This window comes from Gambusia affinis, linkage group LG14, assembly GCF_019740435.1.
Source record: "Gambusia affinis linkage group LG14, SWU_Gaff_1.0, whole genome shotgun sequence".
NCBI classification, from domain to species: domain Eukaryota; kingdom Metazoa; phylum Chordata; class Actinopteri; order Cyprinodontiformes; family Poeciliidae; genus Gambusia; species Gambusia affinis.
Window position 1 is genome coordinate 6,233,696 of NC_057881.1, and position 23,725 is coordinate 6,257,420.

At 38.0% G+C, this 23,725-nt stretch overlaps 1 protein-coding gene across 1 annotated transcript in view; it reads right to left on the bottom strand.

The window, feature by feature from the left end:
* Positions 1-22,201, bottom strand: part of LOC122844073 (pleckstrin homology domain-containing family O member 1-like) — a 22,640-nt gene extending 439 nt beyond the window's left edge. Inside the window, exons 1-11 of the mRNA XM_044139252.1 lie at positions 21,960-22,201; positions 20,020-20,169; positions 12,762-12,902; positions 8,579-8,683; positions 8,403-8,504; positions 8,028-8,327; positions 6,855-6,952; positions 5,419-5,439; positions 5,284-5,383; positions 5,097-5,209; positions 1-4,576 (exon numbers count right to left, since the gene is read on the bottom strand). The exon at positions 1-4,576 is cut by the window's left edge and continues 439 nt beyond it. Of these exons, the coding sequence (XP_043995187.1) occupies positions 3,784-4,576; positions 5,097-5,209; positions 5,284-5,383; positions 5,419-5,439; positions 6,855-6,952; positions 8,028-8,327; positions 8,403-8,504; positions 8,579-8,683; positions 12,762-12,902; positions 20,020-20,169; positions 21,960-21,986 (1,950 nt within the window). The 5' untranslated portion in view covers positions 21,987-22,201 and the 3' untranslated portion in view covers positions 1-3,783. The remainder of the gene's footprint in view (positions 4,577-5,096; positions 5,210-5,283; positions 5,384-5,418; positions 5,440-6,854; positions 6,953-8,027; positions 8,328-8,402; positions 8,505-8,578; positions 8,684-12,761; positions 12,903-20,019; positions 20,170-21,959) is intronic.
* Positions 22,202-23,725: the final 1,524 nt, after the last annotated feature.

Here is a 23,725-nt window from a genome sequence, read left to right on the forward strand (position 1 = left end):
CATATTTCTATATAAACAGTGATTACAGCATTGGATTCTGCCTAGAAAATGCATTTTTTTCAATGTGCATAAACATATAAATAAATTACAAATTAAGAGTTGTTTCACGTTCTCTCAAAATCTCACAGTACAGATAACTCACAATGTGATTTAGCTCTGTCAGCGTCAGTGCTATTTTATCCATGCTCTCAGTATTTATGACAAATGTGCAAAAACTCACAAAATGGAGAAAAAATTGTTCAAACATTGCAACACTGCAGACTTAAATAAGAAAGTTATATCTTACAAAATGTGACTTTTTACAGAGACAATATTCAACCTTAACAGAACATTAGCAGCTCTTAACATCCTTCATGTTCCCAATGAAAACTTTTAAAGTTGTGGCATTCATTCTGCTGTAAATTTGTAAAATGTACGTTAAGATTTATTCGACTAATTGATCGTATCATTAAATAGTCAAGAAGTGATCAGGAATAGTAGTTATTTAGCCAAATCGTTTATTAGCTGACATTTTTCAATTTGTCCTGTAAGATCAATGTTGTAACAGTTAAATTAAATTAATGTGAAGTGGCCCTCACGATTAACGGCCGGTAGACAGTAAGCTAGCTAAAGTTTAAATCGAACGGATGATTTGAGCTAGCTAGTTAATCGTTGCTAATGTTACCTGTTTTTGGTGCCGTCTACATGCAACCATAAAAAACATACAGGTTTTTTTTTTTATTGTTTCTGGTTTGTGAACTGGCTTTAATGCAACATTTTATGTGCGAAAATTATCCTTTAGTGCAGCAATAACCATGTTAAATGAGTTGTTTTTTGACGTTGTAGCCCACTTAACCGAACGACACTTTCTTCTCTGCTTTGGTGTATTTCTGCGGTGGCGTCACAGCGCCACACACAGGCCTGGAGTAGTTACTACAGCATTTTGTGTTAAAGTCAGAGTTTTTCTGTGGATGAAGAAACATCTGGAAACAACAGCGTAGACAACAACCGTTTTTCGAAACATCAACAAATATAAAGATTGTTTTCATGTCGCCAAGGCCTCTATGTCTTTGAAAATTTCCGTGGGTGGTTTATAGATGGATTAACTTCAACTGCATCATAAAAATTACAAATGAAGTATGAAAATACCTTATTATTCAGAGGAAAAAAACTGAGAACTAGTAGACAACCCAGTTTTCCATCCCTAAACAAGCGTTATTAAATATCAATAGTGTAAAATTTGAAAATGTGACATAATAGTTCAAGCATCATAGTTAGTTTTCAGTAGTAATGAGTTGCATAATCATAAATTTTTAAAATTTCTTGAAAGTATCTTTATGACCCTCAAGATTTTGAAAGATGTGTTAGAATTACAGAAAAAAGAATTTATGTAAAAAAAAAAAAAGTTTTTATTTCTCTCTTTATTGTGATGAAATGTGGCCATTTATTAGTTTTCACTACATTTCCACGCAGGATCAAGTTAGTCTTCCCTTAACTAACTAAAACCATTATTTGGAAACTCAGTAGATTTTTTCTTGATATTGAAATCTAACGAATGATCTTTTATATAACAGAAGCACATTTGTTAATGTTTTGATGGGAAATAATTTAAAGGGACAAATTAATTATTTAAAAAAAAAAATCAATCATTATGTGAGGATTTAGTAAAAAGTCAACTATCAGCCTAAAATATTCAGCAAATGTGCAAATAAAATCCTGATTTCAGTTTTCAATCATACAGTAAAAGCTGGTTGCAGCAATATTGTTACAAAGAAGTTCAGTCCATAGTGCAGAGTTTATAATATCTGAGCTGGTCTGCGGCTTTTTTCAGCCTAAAATTACAAACAAATAATAATAAAAAATCAGTTATTATTGCTTCTTTTTTTTCCCTCATCTTTTACAACTTGAAACTCCCTGATTTTGGATGTAGCTTGAAAAGACTGAGATTATGTGAAAATTAATAATAAGCTGGAAGGAAACTTCAGCAGATCTGCTGCTCATTAAAGGAGACCTATTATACATTTTTATACTTCCATTTGGGTTTCTGCTGCTTTTAAAAAACACCAAGCGCTTAAAAAAACCCACCAAGCCATTTTCTGGTAAGAAGTTAATGTCTTTTGGTATTTGGCAAAAGAGCCATTTCAAAAATCTCCTTATTGTTGAGCCACATTCCATGGGCACTGGGCCGTTACCTAGCAACCACAGCCGAGTTCCACTCATCACCTAGCAACCCAAGTGGAGCTCCAGGACGATTGGTTAGCTGGTTTTACCCATAAAACTATCCTAAACTGTTCAAGGAAGCATAATAGGTCACCTTTAAGCTACAACTAAATCAGGCGATCAAGCGATTTCAAAGACGTTTTTTGAAAGAAATGCTACAAAGAAGATTCAGTGATATATCAGTAAACAAGCAGCTTAAAGTATTAAATCAGTGCAGAAATTGGAAGTTCATTTTGTTTCTTTTAAAAAAAAAGTCATTTTGTGCTCTTCATTGACTGTCATAAAAATATTTGACATCTTGGTTTTAAAATGAATGGAGAGGATTTTCTCTTCAGAGACAAAGAAGGAAGCCGTGCAGCATCGTGAGAGAAGGTGAAGAGGAGCTCTTCTCCATTAAAGCTGCGTTAATTAAAATTAAATGTGGAGCTCTCGCCACAGATGGAGGTCTCCTGACAGCAGAGAGGGGGTTTCTGCTCGGTGACAACGGAGCGCCAGACAGGATTAAAGTCAATAAATCCCCTGGAACGAAACGTATCCCTGGTTTTTAAATAATCAATTTTTCGTCACATGCATCTTGTTGCCTTAATCAATGAAAATTTAGAAATATTTTTGGAAATACGATCAACAATGTAGAAATTGTGTAAACGTTGTTAGTGTTTTGTGCATACACTGCAAACACAGAAAATCTTACCAAGTATTTTTGGTGTAGATTCTAGAGCAAATGTCTTATTACACTTGAAATAAGACAAAACTAAATTACAAGTAACTTTTCAGCAAGAAATCTGAGCTTTTTTATGCAAACAATTCCATAATATTGATAGAAAAGTTCTAGTTCAACTGGCAGATTATTTTTACTGATAATATAGTTAAATAGCCAAAGTGCTTAAGAAAACACCTACCTGGTATCTGGAAATAGGTTAGGGATTTCTGGTGTCTGGAAAATGAGTCATTTAAAAAATTTTCCAAATTTTTCTCAATCTGAGGTCAAGGATGTTTGGTCTGCTGTTTTTATTGCTCTATGTGCTGTACAATGGCTGCTGGAATAGACAAGTGTTTTGTTCTTCACTCACCACCAGAAACCACTTGCTGCGTTGTTGTTGGTTGTGCAGGAGGCTCTACTTCTGCTTTTCAAAGATGTATGGTTGTATGGTTGCATGTCTGTTTGCAGCCATTTTAAAGTGAGAGTGTAAACACAGATTTGGGGGCGTGGCCAGCAGCAGGTTATTGGGATTTAAAGTGACAAAAAACCCTAAAACAACTGAAAGGAACTTTAAATAGGCTAAACTTACCAGTCTGAAATCTAACTATCTGATAATGATTTTATGCAAAACATGTAATGAACTTTTTGTATAACCCATAGATCTATGCTATTCTGTTCAAAGAAGCATAGTAGGTCAACTATAAGGAATTATTTACTCAAAACAAGCCTCTATTTCTAGCAGAAATGTTACATTTAAGTTAGTTTTGTCTTATTTCAAGAGCCATATGATTTTTGCAGTAGAAACTAGACCAAAACAATTTGGTGAGATTTTGTGTTTTTGCAGTGTAAGCATGCAGAGTATCGCTGCCGGATGTTTGTTCTCGTCATGGCGTCTCGGACTCCTCGTCGTCCTCCGGTGACGTCGGGGAGGTCGGAGTGTCGTCCTCCTCTCCGGCTGCGGTTGCCGCGGTCGCCGCAGGCTGCAAAGCCGCCGCCGCCGACGTCGTCATCTTCTCGTAGGTCTTCCTGCGCTGCCGCCTCAGCGTCTGGCTCTGCAGCTCCTTCACCTCCTGCAGGACCTCCTGCGCCTCTTTCCAGGACGACACCGCCTCCTCCAGCAGCCGCTCGGCCTCGGCGCGCCGCCTCTCCACCTCCTGATCCTCTCCGGGCGGCTCCAGAGGAGGAGGAGAAAGGCGGAGTTTGTCGGGGGTTTTGGGCAGGGCGGAGTCGAAGGATCTGTGCAGACCTGGGGAGTTTTGTTTCTGCTGGTTCTCCTTAATGATGCCCAGATGAGGGGAGTCAGTTTGGCTGCCCTGCAACGAGCCGGATCCCTCCGCCTGACAGGAGTTGGATCTATTCAAACATGGCGGCGTCTCGGGAGTCTTCTGTGGAGGAGAATAATCCTTTCTGTTGGCGCTGGAACCCGATGACCCCTTCAGTTTCGGAGCGTCGGAGCTCTTCGATCGAGGAGAGCCGCTCGGATCCTTCAGGCGAGGGGAGTCGGCGGCTTTAGCTGCCGGAGAGTGAGACCCTCTGGAGCGAGGCGAGTCGGCAGCTTTGGAGCGGTTCTTCTTGGCTTTGGTTCGCGGAGACTCTCTTCCTCTGAGGCGAGGCGAGTCTTTGCCCCGCAGGCGAGGCGAGTCGCTGCTCCTGCTCCTCGGAGACCCCGACGATCTACTGATGACGAGAGGAAACTCTGTCAACTAGGACTGAAACGATTAATCAGATTCATAGATTTTTTAAATAATCGTCAACTAACTTAGTAATCAATTAATCGTAAACTAGAGTATACAGACTCAAAAAAGGACATTTCCTGGAAGAAACCCAACAAACTCAGAGAAGTCATTTAACCAAACTGAATAAAATATTTACAAGTAAGATAAAAACACCTTAAACACCTATAAATATGTTTTACCCAAAACTCCTGAAGTGACATTTTTTTATATTCACCCGGTTAAAATTCACTAAAGATTGCACTTTAGGCAATAAAACATTTATTTTCCTAATTTAAAAAGTAACTGAATTGTTTTTATTTGCATAATTTAATGCATTTCTAGTATTGCATAGAAAAGTAAAAATGTTTAAATGAAAAATTATACCAATTTGTTTATTTGATTAATCGTCAGAATAAATGATTAATCGACTAATCGTCAGAATAAAATAATCCTTAGTTGCAACAGAATGTGATGAGACCAACCTGGAGTGGGGAGAGTCTGAGCCCCTGAGGTGGTGAAGCCGAGGAGAGTTGATCCCCTTCAGGTACGTCGAGCCGCCGCCTCGCTCTCTCTCCGCTTTGGCCTTCTGCAGCTCCTACAAACAGCGACATTCACCATCATTTCCACAGCTTACAGTCGGAGGGTGGGAGGTTTCTGAGGAAGTCTGACCTGCAGCCTCATTTCCTCCAGCAGCTCCTGGGCTCTCTGCATCCTCTGGGCGATGAGGCTCTGCAGCTGGCCGACAGGCTGGGCGGAAGAGCCATGCCTCCTCTTCTCAGATTCAGAGCCGAACACAAACTCTGCATGAGTCGAATCATTGCTGGTCTGGAAGAACAGACTGAGTATTAAATCATTTTCAAGTTCATTTTATTATCAGCCTCTGTGTGTTCAGAGCACCAGAAGCCCATCAGTCCACTTTCAATTTATGTGATAAGTCTACTTTTCTGGTCATTAGGTTGAAATGTACACTTCAAAAACAAAATTTTACCAAGTATTTTTGGTGTAGTTTCTAGTGAAAATATGTTAACCTCTAGAACCCTAGAGGTTCCACCGGTGGAACCCGACGGGTTCTAGAGATTAATAGACTGGAAATAAGACAAAACTAATTTACAAAAAACCTTTTCATCAAGATATAGGAGCTCGTTTTAAGGCAATAATTCCTTAATATCGCTAAAACAATACTAGTTCCACAATCAACTGGCGCTGTACCGTTACCTAGCAACCCCAGCCAAGCCCAGCCGGTAACCTAGCAACAATGTTCTAGTTCCACAGGCAGTTCACTTCTAACAAAACATTTTTCCCATGTTTTAAGTAAAATAATCTGTTTGTTCAGTGGAACTAATACATTTTTATGAATATGAATGAATTGTTTACATAAAACAATATGTTACTGAAAAGTTTATTGAAAGTTAATTTGATCTTTTTTTAGAAATTACACTAAAAATATTTTGTGCTTTTGCAATAAAAACAAACCTCAGTAAAGACTTGCTGCTGTAACTTCATTAAAAAGGTGATTCTGTTCTAACTTAGGAAGAGTGAAGAAGTTTCTGTGTCAGTCTGATAAATAACAATAAAATTAGCCAATTAGAGAAATTTCATCAATGCATCCAGAAGCTCTAACTACAGGAACATCCAGGTTAAGTCAATAGACCAACCATGAACAACCCATTTACAGTCACTAACATGTGGTTCTGACAGTAAAACAGAATAACCAGTGAAAATCCCACTACATGCAAAATGAGAATATGCAAAATCCAAACAGAAGCGCCTCAGTTGGGATTCAAATAGGGGAGAGGCGGAAATGCATCTCTCTCTTATTTACAACCAAAACAAGTCCAGAGTTAAAACAGCGATTACACTAAGAATCAAATTCATATTTCACAGTTCCTGCATGAGTCACATTGTGTGATTGTCAAAAACCCAGGATTTGTTAATTGACAGTCTCCTTCCTGATAGCATAACAATTAATATATTGAGATGTAAATTAAAGCCAGACTTCAGAAATTAAAGTCAGAATTCTGAGATTAAAGTCAAAATTTTGGGATTAAAGTCAGAATTCCGACTCTGCTGTTCTCCAGATTACGGTGCAGATGAAGGAGTTGATTTTAAAACCTGTCTCTGGCTTATTGTAAAAGTGGATCAAATGAAATTGTTCCAGAGCCTCAGTTAAAAGAACCACTTCAAGATGATAATCTAGTAATTTCCAGCCTGATTAAGAGGTTAATCTGTGGATGTTTCACCTGGAGGACAGGACTTCATCCATGGAGGCGCAGCGACTCCGACCCTGCATGCTGAACCTCTTCCCTGGCTGCGGCGTTCGAGACTGGGCCTGAAGGACCTGAAGGGGCAAAGGTCAGATGAGCAGTTTGCGGCATAACAGGTTCACAGATGATAATCCACTGACCATAAAATCACAACAATAGGAATTACGAAAATAAATTAGCTCAATGGAATCACACCAATTAAAAGGAAAAAAAATTGTTTTTCCAGGTGAGACGGTTCATGCTGGGTTGAAACATTGACTACCTGATTTTTACATCCATGTGCAGCAAATAAACCTGCTAGCCTGGTTGATTTCCTCCAAGCAACATGAATATTGATAATTGTCTATGTTTATTGTTTAAAATATCTGAAATCCTGCCCAGCTGGTGACGTGACCTTTCCTGTTCCATCCACAGTTTCACTCCACAGCGTTGTTTTTTATTTTTAAGTAGTTATGAAACACAGTGGAGAAGAAACCTTAAACTGCTACTGTGCCAGTTACTCAACAGGTCGTTGCTAGGTAACCAAAGAGTGAGTGAGTTGCTAGGTAACCAAAGAGTGAGTGAGTTGCTAGGTAACCAAAGAGTGAGTGAGTTGACTCTACACAGCAAAAACACAAAATCTTACCAGGTAAAAGTTCCAGTTCCATTGGAAGATTATTTCACTTGTAACATGTGGAAAATGTCTTATTATGCCAATAAGACTAGAACCTTTTCATCAATATTGAGGAATTATTTACTTAATGTGTCTTGCTGACAAGTTACTTGTAAGTTAGTTTTGTCTTATTTCTTAACAAACTTAACAAAAATTACTTTGTAAGATTTTGTGTTTTTGCAGTGCACCAACATTGCTTGGCTGGTCATGAGAGCGAGTGGCTAATGTCTTCTCTGTGCCTACATCTCCCAGAATGCTGTGCAGATCAGAGCTCAGTGAATATTCTACAGAATATTGAGAATTCTATCTGATGTGTCATTTATTGGTATTGATCACATATTTATTGTGATATCTATTTTTGCTATTTATTTATCATCCAGGCCTTCTCCAAACCAGGAGATGGAACCAAACCAAACTCACATTTTCTTTTTACGACATTTTCAGAGTTCGCTCAAAAACCTCATGACAGTTGGATGGAAACATAGTGAGTGTCTCACCTGGACTTGCTGGTTCTTTTGGACTTTCGAGGCGTCCAGGTGAGGCTGTTTGCCCCAGGAGAGCTCGCTGCCTCTCGGTAGGCTCCCTGTCTTCATTTTGGGCTCTTTGGTCGTCACCCGCAGCTTCGAGACATCGGTTCCCGCCCGCTGACGACCCCCGACCCCGCCTCTAGAGTCTTCTTTCTGCAGGTCGACCCGGAAGCTGTCCTCCCAGGACTCGTCGTCGTCATATTCGAGGCAGAAACCGTCCTCCTCGGCAACCAAGTCAAGGGTCAGCATGCCGTGGGAGGAGGTGGAGGCCTGAGGTTTCAGAGACGATCTCATGAAAGGCGGTAATCCAGAATAACAGGAAGGAGGAATGGGGGATGTTTGTACCACGGCCATGAGGTGTCCTCTGGTCGGCAGCCGGCGGCTGTGAGGGATCTTCACCCGATCTCTGGTCAGATGATCCAGAGCGCTGTCTTCCTCAATGGTCACCTGAAAGCCCATTGGAAAGACATCAACATTTCCACCTCAAATCCTTATGAAACTGCAAACAAACCAGGTCAGACCTCATCGAGAACTCTGTTCTTAGCCTTGATTATAGCCACGTTCAGCGTGTTGATCCAGGACTCCTTCTCCTCCGGACTCACAGCCAGAAACACCAGGTTAGGAACCTGAAAAAGACGACGTTTAGTCTTTTCTGACCAATACTTTAAAGGTGATCTGTACACAGTTCCCACCAGTCTGAACCGGAAGTAATACCCGCCATCTTAGTAGGCGAGCACAATGCATAGAGGACCAACGACTTTGAGACCAACAAAAAGAAAACCAGGACATCTTCACCAATGTACAAGAGAAAGATACATGAACAAAATGGCTGCTGTCAGGATAAACCCGTATGAAAAGAAGGAAAATATCTCAGACGATGTAGACAAGCTGCCTCCGATCTCAAACTACAATATAGTTAATAACTGCTTAGTGAACAGGAAGAGTTTGTACAACATGGAGGAGATTCACAAACTTAAATCTATACAATCAATATTTAAATGGATTTGTAAAGAACGTACCAACTCTTCATGTGAATATCAAGGTTCTGGTGAGTACATGTAGTAACAAACACGTAGACTACATGTCCGTCTTAGCTAGCAGATAAAAGCTACATTAGCAAAGCTAATTTCGCTAGCTCGACTATGTACTACAGTAAATATCACTGACACGTATCTTAGTATTTACACACAGTTGGGTAGAGTACTCAAGTAGTTGTGATTTACTTATATTTTTAATAAGTTACACAGGAATGAGGCGAGATCTGGTTCCAGGTTTGTGGCTTATTTATTGTTGTCATAGCAACTCCATAGCAACAACCTGCCAAGACACCTGCCAGTTACAAAGTTTACGCAAGTGTGACATCATGAAAACTATGATAAAAACATGTTAGCAGACAAAACATTTTCATCAAGTTTTTTCCACAAAATCATTCTTAGATAATGAGATTCTGAGATCCTTTCAGAAAGTTTAAATCCACTTTAAATCCAAACGATTAATAAATAATGTTTTAAATCTAGTGACCTTTTTCTGTGTTGTCGGCTGGGACATAAAAATACAATCATGTTTTTCTGTGAGATGTTTGAAGCGTGGGAAATTGTTTTACAACCAAAACTCTGCTTTAAATTTCCCTACAACTTTCTCCTTGGTTACATTTTATTTAAGTAAATGGTGATGATTGTGAACGCAGACTTCATTAAAAACAACAAAATGAAAACTAAGTATACTTTTCCTCCCAGTCTACCTACATATTGGTCTATTATTTAGGAAAATTCCTGAAAATGATAAAAGTAGAGCATTTTAAGTGGTATTAATACTGCTACATCCTGTTTTCAGAAGGTTTTTGCCTGCAGTTCATCAAAAATGCTGCAAATATTTAGATAATAAAAATATCAAATGCTGAGTTAAAACTACACACATCCATGTTTACTTATGGTTAGCTGTTTTAATAATAAACAAGTTAAAACATTGACATTTAGTGACTTTTTAGAAAACCTTCCAGAATATTAATCCGTAAACTAAAGCGGACATAATCTACCACACACGAGAAAACCGTTTCAGTCACGTTTCCTCTTCCTCAGAATTTGCACGACTGTAAGAAAGAGTCAGCAGGAAGACTGGCATGTGAAAGTGTTTCAGGGATTATTCTGCTGTAACTCACTGACTAATGGGATTCTGCAGATTAAGCTTTTTCAGGGGGTAAAGAAAAAACCATCAGGGTTCGGCCAGTCAGAGCCGCTCAGGGTGTGTGGGAGGGAAATACACGCCTAGATCCACCAATCCTGACGGAGGAAATGCTCCAATGGGGCGGCTGCATTGGACAGTTGGGACGGCATAATCTCCGGAAGCAAAGGACAGACGGAGACGAGCAGAGACACACGGAAAGGACGAACTGTAGGAAGTTCAGAGTTTTCACATCTGGAGAGGACAAATGCAGTCTAACCGCCCATGAAATAGCTGATGTAACATTCTCACATATCTCTCTGTGGACAGGTCTTTCCGGTTTCTGACCGGATTGTCCAACTTAAACATTGTGAAACTGGACAGAAAGTGGAAGACAAGGGAGGAAGAAAAACAACACAGGCCTAGTGACCAGGAAACACACAAAAAAAAACAAAGAGCAGAAACAGGAAGTAAAGGACAAATGATACTGCAATTCAGCAGCCATTATGTGCAGGTTAATGGGAATCTGTTGGTTCTGAAATTAAGATTTCTGATCAAGTTTGGTGCTTTTTATTTAAAGAAGAGAGAAAGAAGGAATGTAAAAATGATGGATGGATGATGGATGGATGGATGGATGGATGGATGGATGGATGGATGGATGGATGGATGGATGGATGGATGGACAAAATGATGGACGGATGGATGATGGATGGACGGATGGATGGATGATGGATGGATGATGGATGGAAGGATGGATGGAGGGATGGAAGGATGGATGGATGGAAGGATGGATGGAGGGATGGAAGGATGGATGGATGGACAAAATGATGGATGGATGGATGGATGGACGGACGGAAGGAAGGAAGGATGGATGGATGGATGATGGATGGAAGGATGGATGGATGGACAGATTGATGGATGGATGATGGATGGATGATGGATGGATCTTCTTTAACATTTGTTCTTTTCTCAGATTTCTGAGTTTTTAAAAAAATCTTAAAGTTTCTTAAATCAAAACATTCCAGGAAACTTAAAGTTACCTAAAATAAAATTAACATAAAAAACCAAAATAAAAACTTTCAATGCTGCTTTATAAATACCGGAGACATCAGGAAGTGACAGATGAACGTATATAAAACCACATCTTCCACTGATTTCAGCTGGAGTTTAAAGTCAAAGTAAACCCTGTGGATTTCTCTCATAAGCCTTTTCAATAGATAATCTGAGCAGAAGAAACCGGTCGGCTAAAACCGGACGATTAGCGCTGTGCAGCGTTGACATGGCGACATCATGAGATCTGCAAGTAAGCCTCCTCTCTGCTCTGAATCATGTTCTGGTGGATGTGGGTCTGCATGACCTCATCAAAGCTACAACTGAAAAAAAACTTTTCTCACACGGAGAATCAAAAACTAAACGATTCGGTGTTAAATATCAGTTCACTGTTAGAATGGAGTTAATGAAATTCTATAAGTTAATTTTTCAGCTGTTACTATTTACTGAGATTCACCTGAATGAATATGAAGGGTTTTCTACACTGTAAAAAAAACATTTCTTATTTACAATAAAACACTGGCAGCTGTGGTTTCCAGAATTTTACTGTATAAACACTAATTTTACCATATCCATGTGTAAATTATAGAATGTTTTTTACAGTGAAGGTTTGATTAAAATTTGAAGAGTGGATTTACACTACAAAAACACAATTTTTTACCAAATATTTTCAGTCTAGTTCCTGGTGCAAATGTCTTGAAATAAGATAAAACTAACTTACAAGTAAACAAAATATAGGAGCCTATTTTCAGGCTCAACCTTGATGAAAAAATACCAGACCACTTAATATAGAAATATAGATACTAGATATATGGGAAAATGTCTTATAACTAAAATAATCTGCCAGTGAACTGAATACTTTTTTAAAATAAATATTTAGGAATTGAAACAAGCTTCTATATCTTGCTTAAAAGTTGCTTTTAAGATAGTTTTAAATTACTTCAAGTGTACTACGATATTTGTACTTTATTCTAGACCAAAAGTACTTGGTAATATTTTGTTTCTGCAGTGTGTTAGTTAGGTTGTGCTAATTAATGTCGGGGCCTCCGAAGCAGGTTGATCAGTGGCTCTGGTTAAATCCAAGCCAAAACCGCTTCAAAGCAGGAAGTGGATTATAACAGAAAGCATTCTGGGTAAATACAACCAAAACAATTGCAAGAGTTCAGCGCTAACGGAAGAAATGGCTCGTAGTTTTTAACCAAGAGACAAAAGAGAAATCCTGCAATTGCAAAATCTGACGCCACTCCATTTTTGTTTACACTTTGTAAAGAAAGTCGTTATGCTCAGTGTCTTCTTTAGATGTTTTTGTGTTGTTTCCTTCAGTGGTGCAGCGCCCCCACAGGTGAGGAGGGAAACAGGTTTTTCAGAGGTTTTGGTTTGTTTAACACAGTGCAATGTGAAAGTGAACCACAGCAGCTGAAAATGTAACAAATGTTGCAGATTTTGTCCCCAAAGAGTCTTTAAGACTATCAGGTGACTGCAGGCAGAACTCACTGTGTTTCCTCGCTGCTTGCAGCGCAGCAACGTGAAGCGACTGTGGTTCTTCTTGCTCCGACTCTTCGCCTTCCTCAGCTCCTCTGAACGCTCGTAATCAGCCAGGTCAAACACTTCCTGGGCTTTACGCTCGTCTTTAACCTGCAAACACCAACACAGAAAAAAAATCACTCAGATTACATCACGACTGCTTATAATCCAGATGCCTGACAGCAGCTTTCTGCTAGGGCAGCATAATCTGTGATTAAAGGAACCATGTAAAGTTTAAAATTCAGAGCGAGACACTGAGTGGTGATGAGACTTTCACTAAAAATAAACACACAAAAATGTAGCTAAACCTAAGGACTGGACGATAAATCAACTATATTAATTAGTCAAAGTTTTGGTTTTAGAAGATTTAATTTAAAAAAAATCTGCATTTTTGTCACGTGCAGTTGTTGGGTTTCCATAGTTCAGAGTGACGTCAGCGCCACCAAGGCCACCATCTTGTTTGACGATCGTTTTATTCAGTTTCAATTCAGTTTTTATTTGGACTTTGAAATCAGGTCAACTCTATGACAAAATTTAAGAGTCAGGGCAGGATTCTTTTTTATTTAGAAAATAAAACTTATAATATTTCAAGAATACAGTCATAATATTAAAGCTGCAGTAAATAGCTTTTACAAAATGTGTTTTTTCCATATTTGCTAAAACTGTCGTCATGTTTTGACAGTTTGATATGAAACCAATAATCAGTGAAAAGATCAATTTCCTGCACTGTCTTCTATCAAAAACAACCAATCAGAGCCAGGAGGAGGGTCTTAGCGCTGTCAATCATCCTCATGTACTGAATCTGCAATCTGTACATCTTTGAAGAGCATAAGTGGAGCCTCATGCACAGCCAACAAGAATCCAGCAAGTGGTTACTCAGGGTAAGTCAACAACTATACACTGGTCTTTTCCAGTAGCCATTGTACAGCACATACAGCGGTAAAACCAGCTCACCAAACATGCTGGAGCCCAGCTTGGGTTGCTAGGTAACGGCGCAGTATCCGTCAAATGTGACTCAATAAATTGGACATTTATAAAACGGTTCATTCCAGACACCAAAAATCATTAACTTGTTACCAAAAAATGTCTGGGTGTATTTTTTAAACTCTTGGATTGTTTTTATTGAAAGAGCAGAGATCAAAATGGAAGTACAAAAATGTGAATTTTATGTAAGGTAAAAATTGCCAATAAGTGGCGTTTTAAAGCATTTCTCCCTGATTTAGAAATGCTTAACAAATTCGTCCACATCTGTCTCTGCTGCTCGTTTAGCACAGAGTCAATGACACAGAAATAAGCTTGTGTTTGTACCACAGATTGTACCATCTGGTTCCACCCAGCTGCTCACCGATTTCATGAAGAAACCTGAAACCACAGGACCGATCCAAACCTCCACCTTGTGGCTCCGCTATTACTGGACCTTTAATACTGTTTTTTTTTTTTTTTAATTGTGTTTAATCTAATGATGTTCTTAAAAATATGTGTGGTTATTTGACCCATGACCAAATCTTCTATAATGTTTAATAATAATAAATAATATTGAAAACAGCTTTTTTAAACTGAATTATTGATCATTTTACACAAATAAGAGCATCTGGTTTCATTCCAGTTCATATTTTTCACATTCAGGTTGAACATCTGGCTCATTAGCTTGAAGATCTTGACTTGGTTCATTCAGATAAATAAATATGATACCGTCTGTTCAAGGTGTAAAGAAGAAAATCTTTACTGCATTAAGTTAATGGTGGGACACAGTCTTTATTAGAATAAATGCGGATGTTTTGCAGTGTTATTTTTATAAAATTTATTTATTAAATTTATATGCGCAGTTGATGAATCTGTTGATTTAACAAAAAGCGAGTCAGGAACAGGGAACTTTATCTAACCCAACCACTGCTTAGTTTTACATTTCTTTGTTTTTTTACTCTGTTTATTTTTATTATTCCAACGCTATATTTAAAAAACATTAACTATTACTACCTGTTATACCCTGAGCTAAACACTGCACAATCCGTACCATCAGCTAATTCACATATGTGCTAACAGAGGTACTTCCAGGGAGAGTATTTTTATATATTTTTTAAATTTTTATATCCAGTGTAATCATAAAAATAATATATAATTTAAAGAGAATAACAAGAAATTAAGATAAAAACGGTTTAATCACATTTTGCTGGGCTGCTTCTGAAAAAAAGTGAAGTAAATGCAAAGAGAGTAATTAATTAGTACTTCATATAAACGCCAATAAGGCTAAAAGTTGTGATTATTATAAAAGCAAATGTTTTTTGTCTTTTTTTGTCGTTGACAGCAAAAATATCTTACAGTCCTGCGAGTCCTGATAATATTTGAACTAAATTATGAGTATTATTATTCATAAAGCGAATTATAAAACTGTCTAGAAAAACATAAATAAATATGTTACACTTCGTCACGTTTTAAGAATAATCCAGAATTACTTCTTCAAATGAACCAGATTATTCTATACTGTCACATTTAATATAAATATTAAATAAGAAGGATCCCAGGATTTAGGTTACAAATAAGCAACCTCAGCCCGTTACCTAGCAACCTCAGCCCGTTACCTAGCAACCCCTAGCGGAACTCCTGCCTTTGGTCAGTTGCTGCTCACAATATCACGTTCATGAAGCCAAAGGTCAAACTCCAACTGGATACTTTCTCCAAGAACTTCTTAATTATGACTCGAACATCAAGAAAGCTGCGCGAACGAAGACGATTCTCGAGACGTTCGAGATTCATGACCCATCTGCTTGACAACCTCTATGAGTAACTGGCATTTTGTTTGATTTGTTGTCGTTGGTAACTCGCCAATAAACATACGTTTATATGTCTTACAATTTTCACAAAGAAACAATGCCTGAACAATGAAGCTTAATTGATTCATAAATGTTTAGTTGGTGGCATCTACCCATTTTTTCTACATTTGTTACGTTTGGGCAAAGCACTGGAGCCGATTACATAACAGTTCAATGATTGGGAGGCAGAACAACGAGATTCAGTTGCATCACGTTTTTATCACACTGGTGACGCCACGTTAAGCATTTGGTTCCAGTTTGAGTCCAAACGGGAACTCTCTCCTAACCATAACACAGCGAGCCGCTCAGCGGAAACGAGGAAACACAGAACGTCTATGAAACTTCTTTCTTTGTCCAGCAGGTCTCACAAGAATAAACCAAAAAGAATCAAATCCAACATCATTGTTCCCGTCGACGCATGGATGCAACATGATGCTCATGCTGCCATTTGCATTTGGATCTGAACCGAGTCGTGGAGAACACGGCTGCATCTTTAATCGATTAGAGACGGGGGTTTCTATCACAGCTGGTGTTGGAACCAAAACAAAAGACGGCATAAAAATTCAGAAAATTAAATTAGGAAAAAATAAAAACATATAATCAGAAAGACATAAAATGCAATAAATGAAGAAGAAAAGGGAAATTCAAGTAAAAGAGGCGCAGAAAGTAAATATATGAGAGCAGTTCTGTCACAATAAGCAAAAAATCAGTTAATTACATTAATTTCTATTTGCATGATTTACTGATGTTTTATCTTTTTTTTTCTCTTTCTACATAAATCTGGATGAATAAAGTCTCCAGTCTGGTGATTTTATCTCAACTTGACACTTTATTTAAAGGATAATTTTGTTTACAGAGACTTTATAATTCATTTTATTTGCTATTTCTGTTGCTTTGTTTATTTATTTGGAATATAAATATTGATTAGAATTGAAAGTTCATTGATCTTTGAGAATCTCAAATTATTGAATCATTATCATTATATTACACAACAATATTATTGCTTATTTCAGCAACTTCTGGGACTTTTAATCACCCAGAAACGTAACTAATGTGACATATATGAGAGACACTTTGTTTCCCTTTAACAAAAATAGAGAAAATCTTATTTAATCATTAATTTCAGAATATTTTCTGCTCCAAACAAAACAATCTAAAAAAGCCTGAAGCATCTTTTTTAGTGGCTTAAAATAATAAATATATTTCTCTATATGTTTGTGCTTTAGTCTCATAATGTTAGAAGTGTGTTTAGTTTGTCTGGGATGATGAATGTTAATGAAATATTGCCAATATTCCATTTAAATGTGATATGGATTAATTTAAAACGACTTTGTTGAACTTTTATGAGCTAATAGTAATAAAGACTGTAATACAAATGAATGAAAGTCTCTTCAGAAACACTCAGAAACCTTTAAATGTATAAAATTGTTCCATATTTTGATCATAATAAGGATGATTTAACAGTCCTCTGTGTCATCTGGTGTGTTTAATGGCTGCAGGGTTCATGGAAGTCACATGTTGAGAAGCCATCAATACCATCATCAATACCATAATCTATACTATTTACATGGAGCCTGAGCCTCAGCACCGCCGACATGGAGACGTTTCAGAAAATACGAGACAAAAAGAGCAGCTTTGGTGTCCGGACAATCAATTATCTGCATTTTTCATGAGAAATATCTGCATGAAGGAGGAATGTCTTCTCTGCTTTAGTTTCAGAGTGAAACTGCTACCTTTAAAAATAGAAATCCAACACACACACACACACACACACACACACACACACACCGCCTCTGGCTGCAGTAGTTAGCGGACCCGGGTCATTCTGAGACACAGAAACAGGACAAATCCCCGAGACTCACAGTGAAATAAATATGTAATTACAGGAAACGCACACAGGCTTTTCTCATCGCTTCACAGCAGATTGCAGTGATTTAGATTCTCATTCAAGCCTCAAACTTGTCTTCTTCTCACCCTCGAGCGCGTCGTTACCCAGAAATCTAATGATTTATGATGTAAATAATAGGATCTAACTCCCTGCAGCGTGAGCTAGCAGTGCTAACTGGGTTAGGGTGAGTCATTATGACGCCGCTTGCAACAATAACAGGAACACGAGTTTCTGCAGCTATAATAGAGCCGAACACTCACTAACAGAACCTCTCTCAGCAGAAACACGCACTTTATTCCTGACTCTGCATCCGCATGGAGCTGGAAATGTCTATTTTTACAGCAGCGTAAATGGGAAGCTGGCGAACGGATTCTGGTTTTATGAAAGACGTTTTCAGCACTTTAATTATTTCTGCAGAGTTTATGTTTGTAACCAGTTTGTGATTTTCTCCTTTCTGGTTTTATCTTCCTCTTTCCACTTCTTTGTCCCATTAAGTCAGGTTTTAACAGTTTCTGCTTTTAGTTGAGGGGTGATCAGAAAATTAAGCAATAAATCAATAAGTCACATGATAAATCAAAACAAGCTCAATAATTTTCCTCATCAATTTTCTCTGTTTTCTCTATTACTACCAAAAACTGGATAACTAAACTCTTCATTCTTGTGTTTTGGTCTCAAATAAACTTTTTTCAAGGACAATTTGTTTGTAGAGACTTTATTATTAATTTTATTTGTTGTTTCCATTGTTTTATTTATTTATTCCAGTGTTCAATCATTTTACTCTTAAAGTTGCTTTTAAAGGGCCAGTTGAGCCAGAATCTATTGATAAAACCCATTAAAATACCTGCTAAAATATCAATAAACATCTGTTTGTCTCAGCATTCAATAAGTGTTTCTTAAAACTAAATAACATTAAACATATTTTCATGCTGATCAGCCCATCCAGGATTTTGTAATTTTTTTTGTGTGTGTTTTTTATGCAATCAGAATCACAGATTTTGTGGTCCTAAATTAGAAATATTTCTAAGGAATTTTTATTATATTTGCACTAAATGATGCTAAATGTGACTTTTTATTAATCGCCGTATCAATCATGGATTATGATTGACATCAAGTAATGCTGAGTCACTTATACTAAATGTTTTTGACCAATTTTGAAAAATAATTCCAGTAAAATCAGAGAAAAATGTGGGGATCTGTTGATTTTGTGACTTTTGCAGATTTGTAAAGAACTGAAAGAACTTACTGACGTCATTTGGAGTGTAGAGGGCCACACAAAAAGCTACAGCGGGCCATATTTGGCCCCCGGGCCTGTAGTTTGACACATGTGATTTAAATAATTTAAAGTGAGTTTAAACTAATGAATGGTCGGTACAAACAACTCCTTCTTTCACAGGGAAAAAACAAAACAACAAAAACAAATTGACCAACTGTTGGAGCCGTTTTTATTGTTCAAACTATTCGCCGACAGACGGCCTCCACCGTCTCAGACCTGCACTCTGTGGAGATAAAACCAGCTGAGATGCAAAACCCAGAAGAAAGTCTGACTCAGCGTCCCACAGCCTGTGTGTGGAGCTGCATGAAGGACAGTTACGTAATGCTGGAGCAAAGTCAGAATCAGTGTGAACACTCTGCACTTAGGATCCAAACCGCCTCACTGACAGGAAGGTTCATCTGATTCCCCGACACGAACAAACGGCCTGCAGTCAAACCACGCAGCATTAAAGGGGACCAGTTATGTTAAATTCCCATTGCTCAGGTTTCTGTACTTTCATTTGGGTCTCGACTGCTTCTAAAAACAACCAAAGAGCTTAAAAAAAGTCCAGCACAGCCCGTTTTTGGGAACAAGTCGAAGACTTTTGGTGTCTGGAAAAAGACCCATTTCAAAAACCTCTGGAACGTAACATTACAAATCAGCAGGCGGTTACCTAGCAACCCCAGCCAAGCCCAGCCCGTTACCTAGCAACCCAAGTGGAACTCCAGCACATTTGGTGGTCGTCTGGTTTAACCACAGTATGCGCCTAACAATGGCTCCTGGGAAACATGCAGCCATTTTCACATAAGAATGTAAACGCTGAGTGGGGGGCGTGGCCAGCAGCAGCTCATTGGGATTTAAAGTGACAGCGCCCTAAAACAGCTCGTTCTGAAAGGAGCTCAAAACAGGCAGAACTGAGAAGACTGCAATCTCTTAATCTAAAAATGATTTTGAGAAAAAACTGTAAAGAACGTGTTTGGGCCACTGACCCATTCCGACCTGTTCAAGGATCAGTCGCCTTTAGAGGAACACAAACTGGGCAGCAGAGTTTCTTTTTCACTCTCCAACATCTGATTCCTGAGTCAGTCGCTGCTGCTAATCTCCGCTGCCGCTCCAGGACACAAACCGTCTCCGTCTCTCTCTGACACTAACCCACAGTGAAGCCGCTGACACCAAACAGCTGCTGAAGCTCCAGGCCCAGAACCCGTCAGGCAAAACGACTCCCAGTCCTCCCAGTGCCGTCCCATTAACTATGTTTCCCTTTCGCTTGTTCCTCACCTCCTTGTCTGAGATGTAGAGGTGATCTCCTTTTAGAACCAGGTACCGGTTCCGCCACAGCTCCCTGAAAATCCCTCGACCGCAGAACTTCCTGATCCAACCCGCCTTCTCCGGCTGCTGGACGGCGAGCGGACCGGAGTCCTGCAAGCCCTGAAACAGCAGAAGAAGAAGAAGATAAAAACAAAACAGCAACAAAACAAGAGAAACCACAAGTTTACAGCCAACATGTCACCAACAAATTAAATAATTACAGAAAGAAGGAAGGCTAATCAGATTAATCGATTATCAAAGTAATTTAGTAATAAATTAATCGTTAACTATGGTTTACAGATCTAAAGAATAACATATTTAAGACAAAACTGTACAAAATATATATGTTATGCGAATAAGAAGAAAATAAACTTCTATGTTTGAACTACTCAGACGGAAAAGTTAGTTTCACCTGGTTCAAATTCTGTAAAATTAAATCTATTAATCCAATTATTATTCAGTTAATCCACAATATAGTCAATAGATCAATCCTAAATTGTATTGATACGTTAAGCAGAAAGGGGAGAAGTATTTTTATTTCACAAATGATCAGGTGTTCAGCAAAGGAATGTTGTGTTATTGCATTTTAGGCAATAAAATGTAATTGTTTGTTTTTTTGTATCTTTTAATGTATTTCTAATATTGTATTAAAAATAGTTTAAATTTAAAATCAGCAGAATGTGGCAATTATGTATCCAATCAATTGATTAATCATCATACTAATCGATAGATTATTTGATAACCAAAATAATTGAGTTGCAGCCCTAGAGAGAATAAATTAGTGTTATTAATGTGTGATTATTGCATAAACGAGGAAAGGAAGGAGCATAAAAGGAAAAAAGGATTAACATTAACTCATAAGAAGATCAATTAATCTTATTTTTAGGTTTAAAAATGAGGGATGACTGGAAAAACCAGATGAAAGTAGATAAAATAGAAAAAAAATAAAGTTAAAAGGTAAAGCTTTGGTCTGAGAGCAGAAGAAGAGGAAGAGAGGCGAGGGAGAAGTGAAGAGGAGGAATAACGTGCGACTGACGGAGGAGTGCAAATCTTCACAATGATCGTGTTTGTCATGATCTCACTGCTCTCCGTCAGTCTGACCTACTTTAATTGCATAACAGCCCGACTCTGACAGAAGTAAGAGGAAAAAGAAAGCTGGGCGAAGAGCTGCAGAGAGAAAGAGACGAAATAAAACCAACCAGGAGTCGAGAAGCAACAGGACCCGACAGGGAAAAACTTTCAAACGGGAAAATTCAAAGAAACAACAAAAACAGACATGAAGGTTGAGCTCAAAGTGAATGTTTTATCCTCTGATCTCACAATAACAGGTTTCAGGACTCCAGTTATTTATCTGGAGGTAAAGAAGAAGAAGAACACTTTGAACATTTATCCCCCAATTTTTGACTCCATCTTTAAATTAGTTTAGTAAAAAAAACTAATTTACGTGAAGCGTTAATCTGAGGGTCCCAAAACCTAAATGATGGTGAAACGTCATGAAATATTCACTCAACATTTAAATGTTTAACTGACCAGATAAACAAAACCTGGGTGAAAACATAAAAACATAAAAAGGTTGAAAGAAATATAATTAAACTTAATTTATTCACACAATAGACGAATAATAAAAATGTAACAAAAAATGTTTATTCATCAATTCATCAATTAGATGTAAATTAAGTTAAAGTTATTGACGGAAACGTGGCAGTGATTAGAAATTTCAATGGAGCAGCGTGATGAATATTGATAAATAACGAAGCTGATCAGAAATATGAGGGATTTTTTTTCATATTTATTCTCTGCTTTCTGCCAAATTAAACATTTAAACAGCTTAATCCCGGATGAATGTCTGAAATTGACTCCAAAGCTAAAAATAAAAAATAAAAATAAAGAATAAAACGTGTCTGACTAACCCGTCTGCTTTGGTTGCTTTTCTTCATCCTCCCTCCTCTTCACTCCCGGGAGGAACCGCTCAGTCGGAGCGCTGGGGAAGAAGGAGGAGGTTCGGTCCGGCCCGGTGGGAGCTGCAGCCCGGACTCTGGTCGCTCCGGTCCCCGGTGAGGTCCTGGTGTCGGTGCCGCCGCGTCCACTCGGGTCCACGCCGGTTGTGTCTCCTCAGCGCCGCGGCTGTTGTCTGAACACAGGCTGCATCCTTTCCTCCTGCGCGTGCGCGGACCGCTTTGAAGCAGATGCTCTTTGGCTTCGAGCACGCGCCCTCTCCCCCGTACGAGGCCGCGCACGGCGGGTTTCTTTTCAGCGAATTATAAAGGAGCGCGACAGCGACACCCAGCGACACCAGACGGGAACAACAGAGAAAACACGCCTGAAAATTTAAATTTTATCGAAAAGCTAAGCAGCAAAAGAGTGAGAAATAAATAAATAAAATAATAATATATTTGATTTTTAAAATAAGAAATATGAATTATAATTTCTGCCGTTATTTTCTGTCAGGTTATGACACAAATTTATTTAAATAAAAGCTTTACGGTGCTTTGCAAAAGTTGCATTTTGTTGAGGTTTTATTTTATAGACGAACACAAAGTAGATATTCATTGTTTGACGGCTTATCAGGGCCATTGTAGATAGAATAAAGAGTATATCTCTCCCCAAAAACTCTGAAATGTTCATATTAATCTCTGAAATTTCTAAGAAAAAATTTTACATTTCTGAGTCTGAAAAGTCGAAAATTTGCTGGGAAGAAAATCTGAATTTTTTAAGATTAATTTTAGAATTTTTCTAGAAACTTTGAAATTTCTGAGTTTGAAAAATCGAAATTTTGCATAAAAATGAATAAATAAATAAATTATTATTATTATTAATAATAATAATAATAATAATAATAATAATAATAATAATAATAATAATAATAATAATAATAATAATAATAATAACTGGACATTTTGAGATTGCTTTCTAGAAAAAATCTTTCTGAGTTTGGAAAGTCGCAAATTTGCCAGAAAACAAACAACGAAATTTGAGAGTAATCTTAAAAATATTCTAGAAATTTTTTTTTTTTACATTTTTGAGCAACAAAAGTTGGAAATTTTCATCTTTTCAAACTCAGAAAATTTCTATAAGTTGAAAATGTTCGACTTTATGAGCTCAGAACATTTCAACTTTTTTATTTTTCATAGAAAAAAATTCTGACATTTACCCCAACATTTCTTTTTGGTTTTGGTGCAAATTTTCGACTTTTGGAGCCCAGAAATGTTCTTTTCCTCTGCTCAGATGTCTGAGACTAATCAAAATGTATTTTGTTTGGCAAAAATGTAGTCCTCTTTTTGACAATGGCCCTAACACGCTGTCGCATAACATCATCACGGCTGCAGGGGCTTCATCGAGCTTTGGATCGAAACTCACATTTTGCCAATTCTTATAAACCTAAGTCATATCAGATGTTGAGCATCTGTAATCACTGTTTTTAAAAACTGATCCGCAGATTCCCGTTTAATTGGCCGCGACAGACGGAACCGGGATCCGGACCTGCGACCCACAAAAGTTACAAAACAAACTCCGACCACCGTCACCATTATACCTCGTTATTTTCTGTCTTTTTTGATGACCATAAAACGATTTGGATTGCTAAATTGTTGCTATAAATCGTCTAGCGTAGCCTAGCATAACGTAGCCTAGCATAACGTAGCCTAGCATAACGCAGCCTAGCATAACGCAGCCTAGC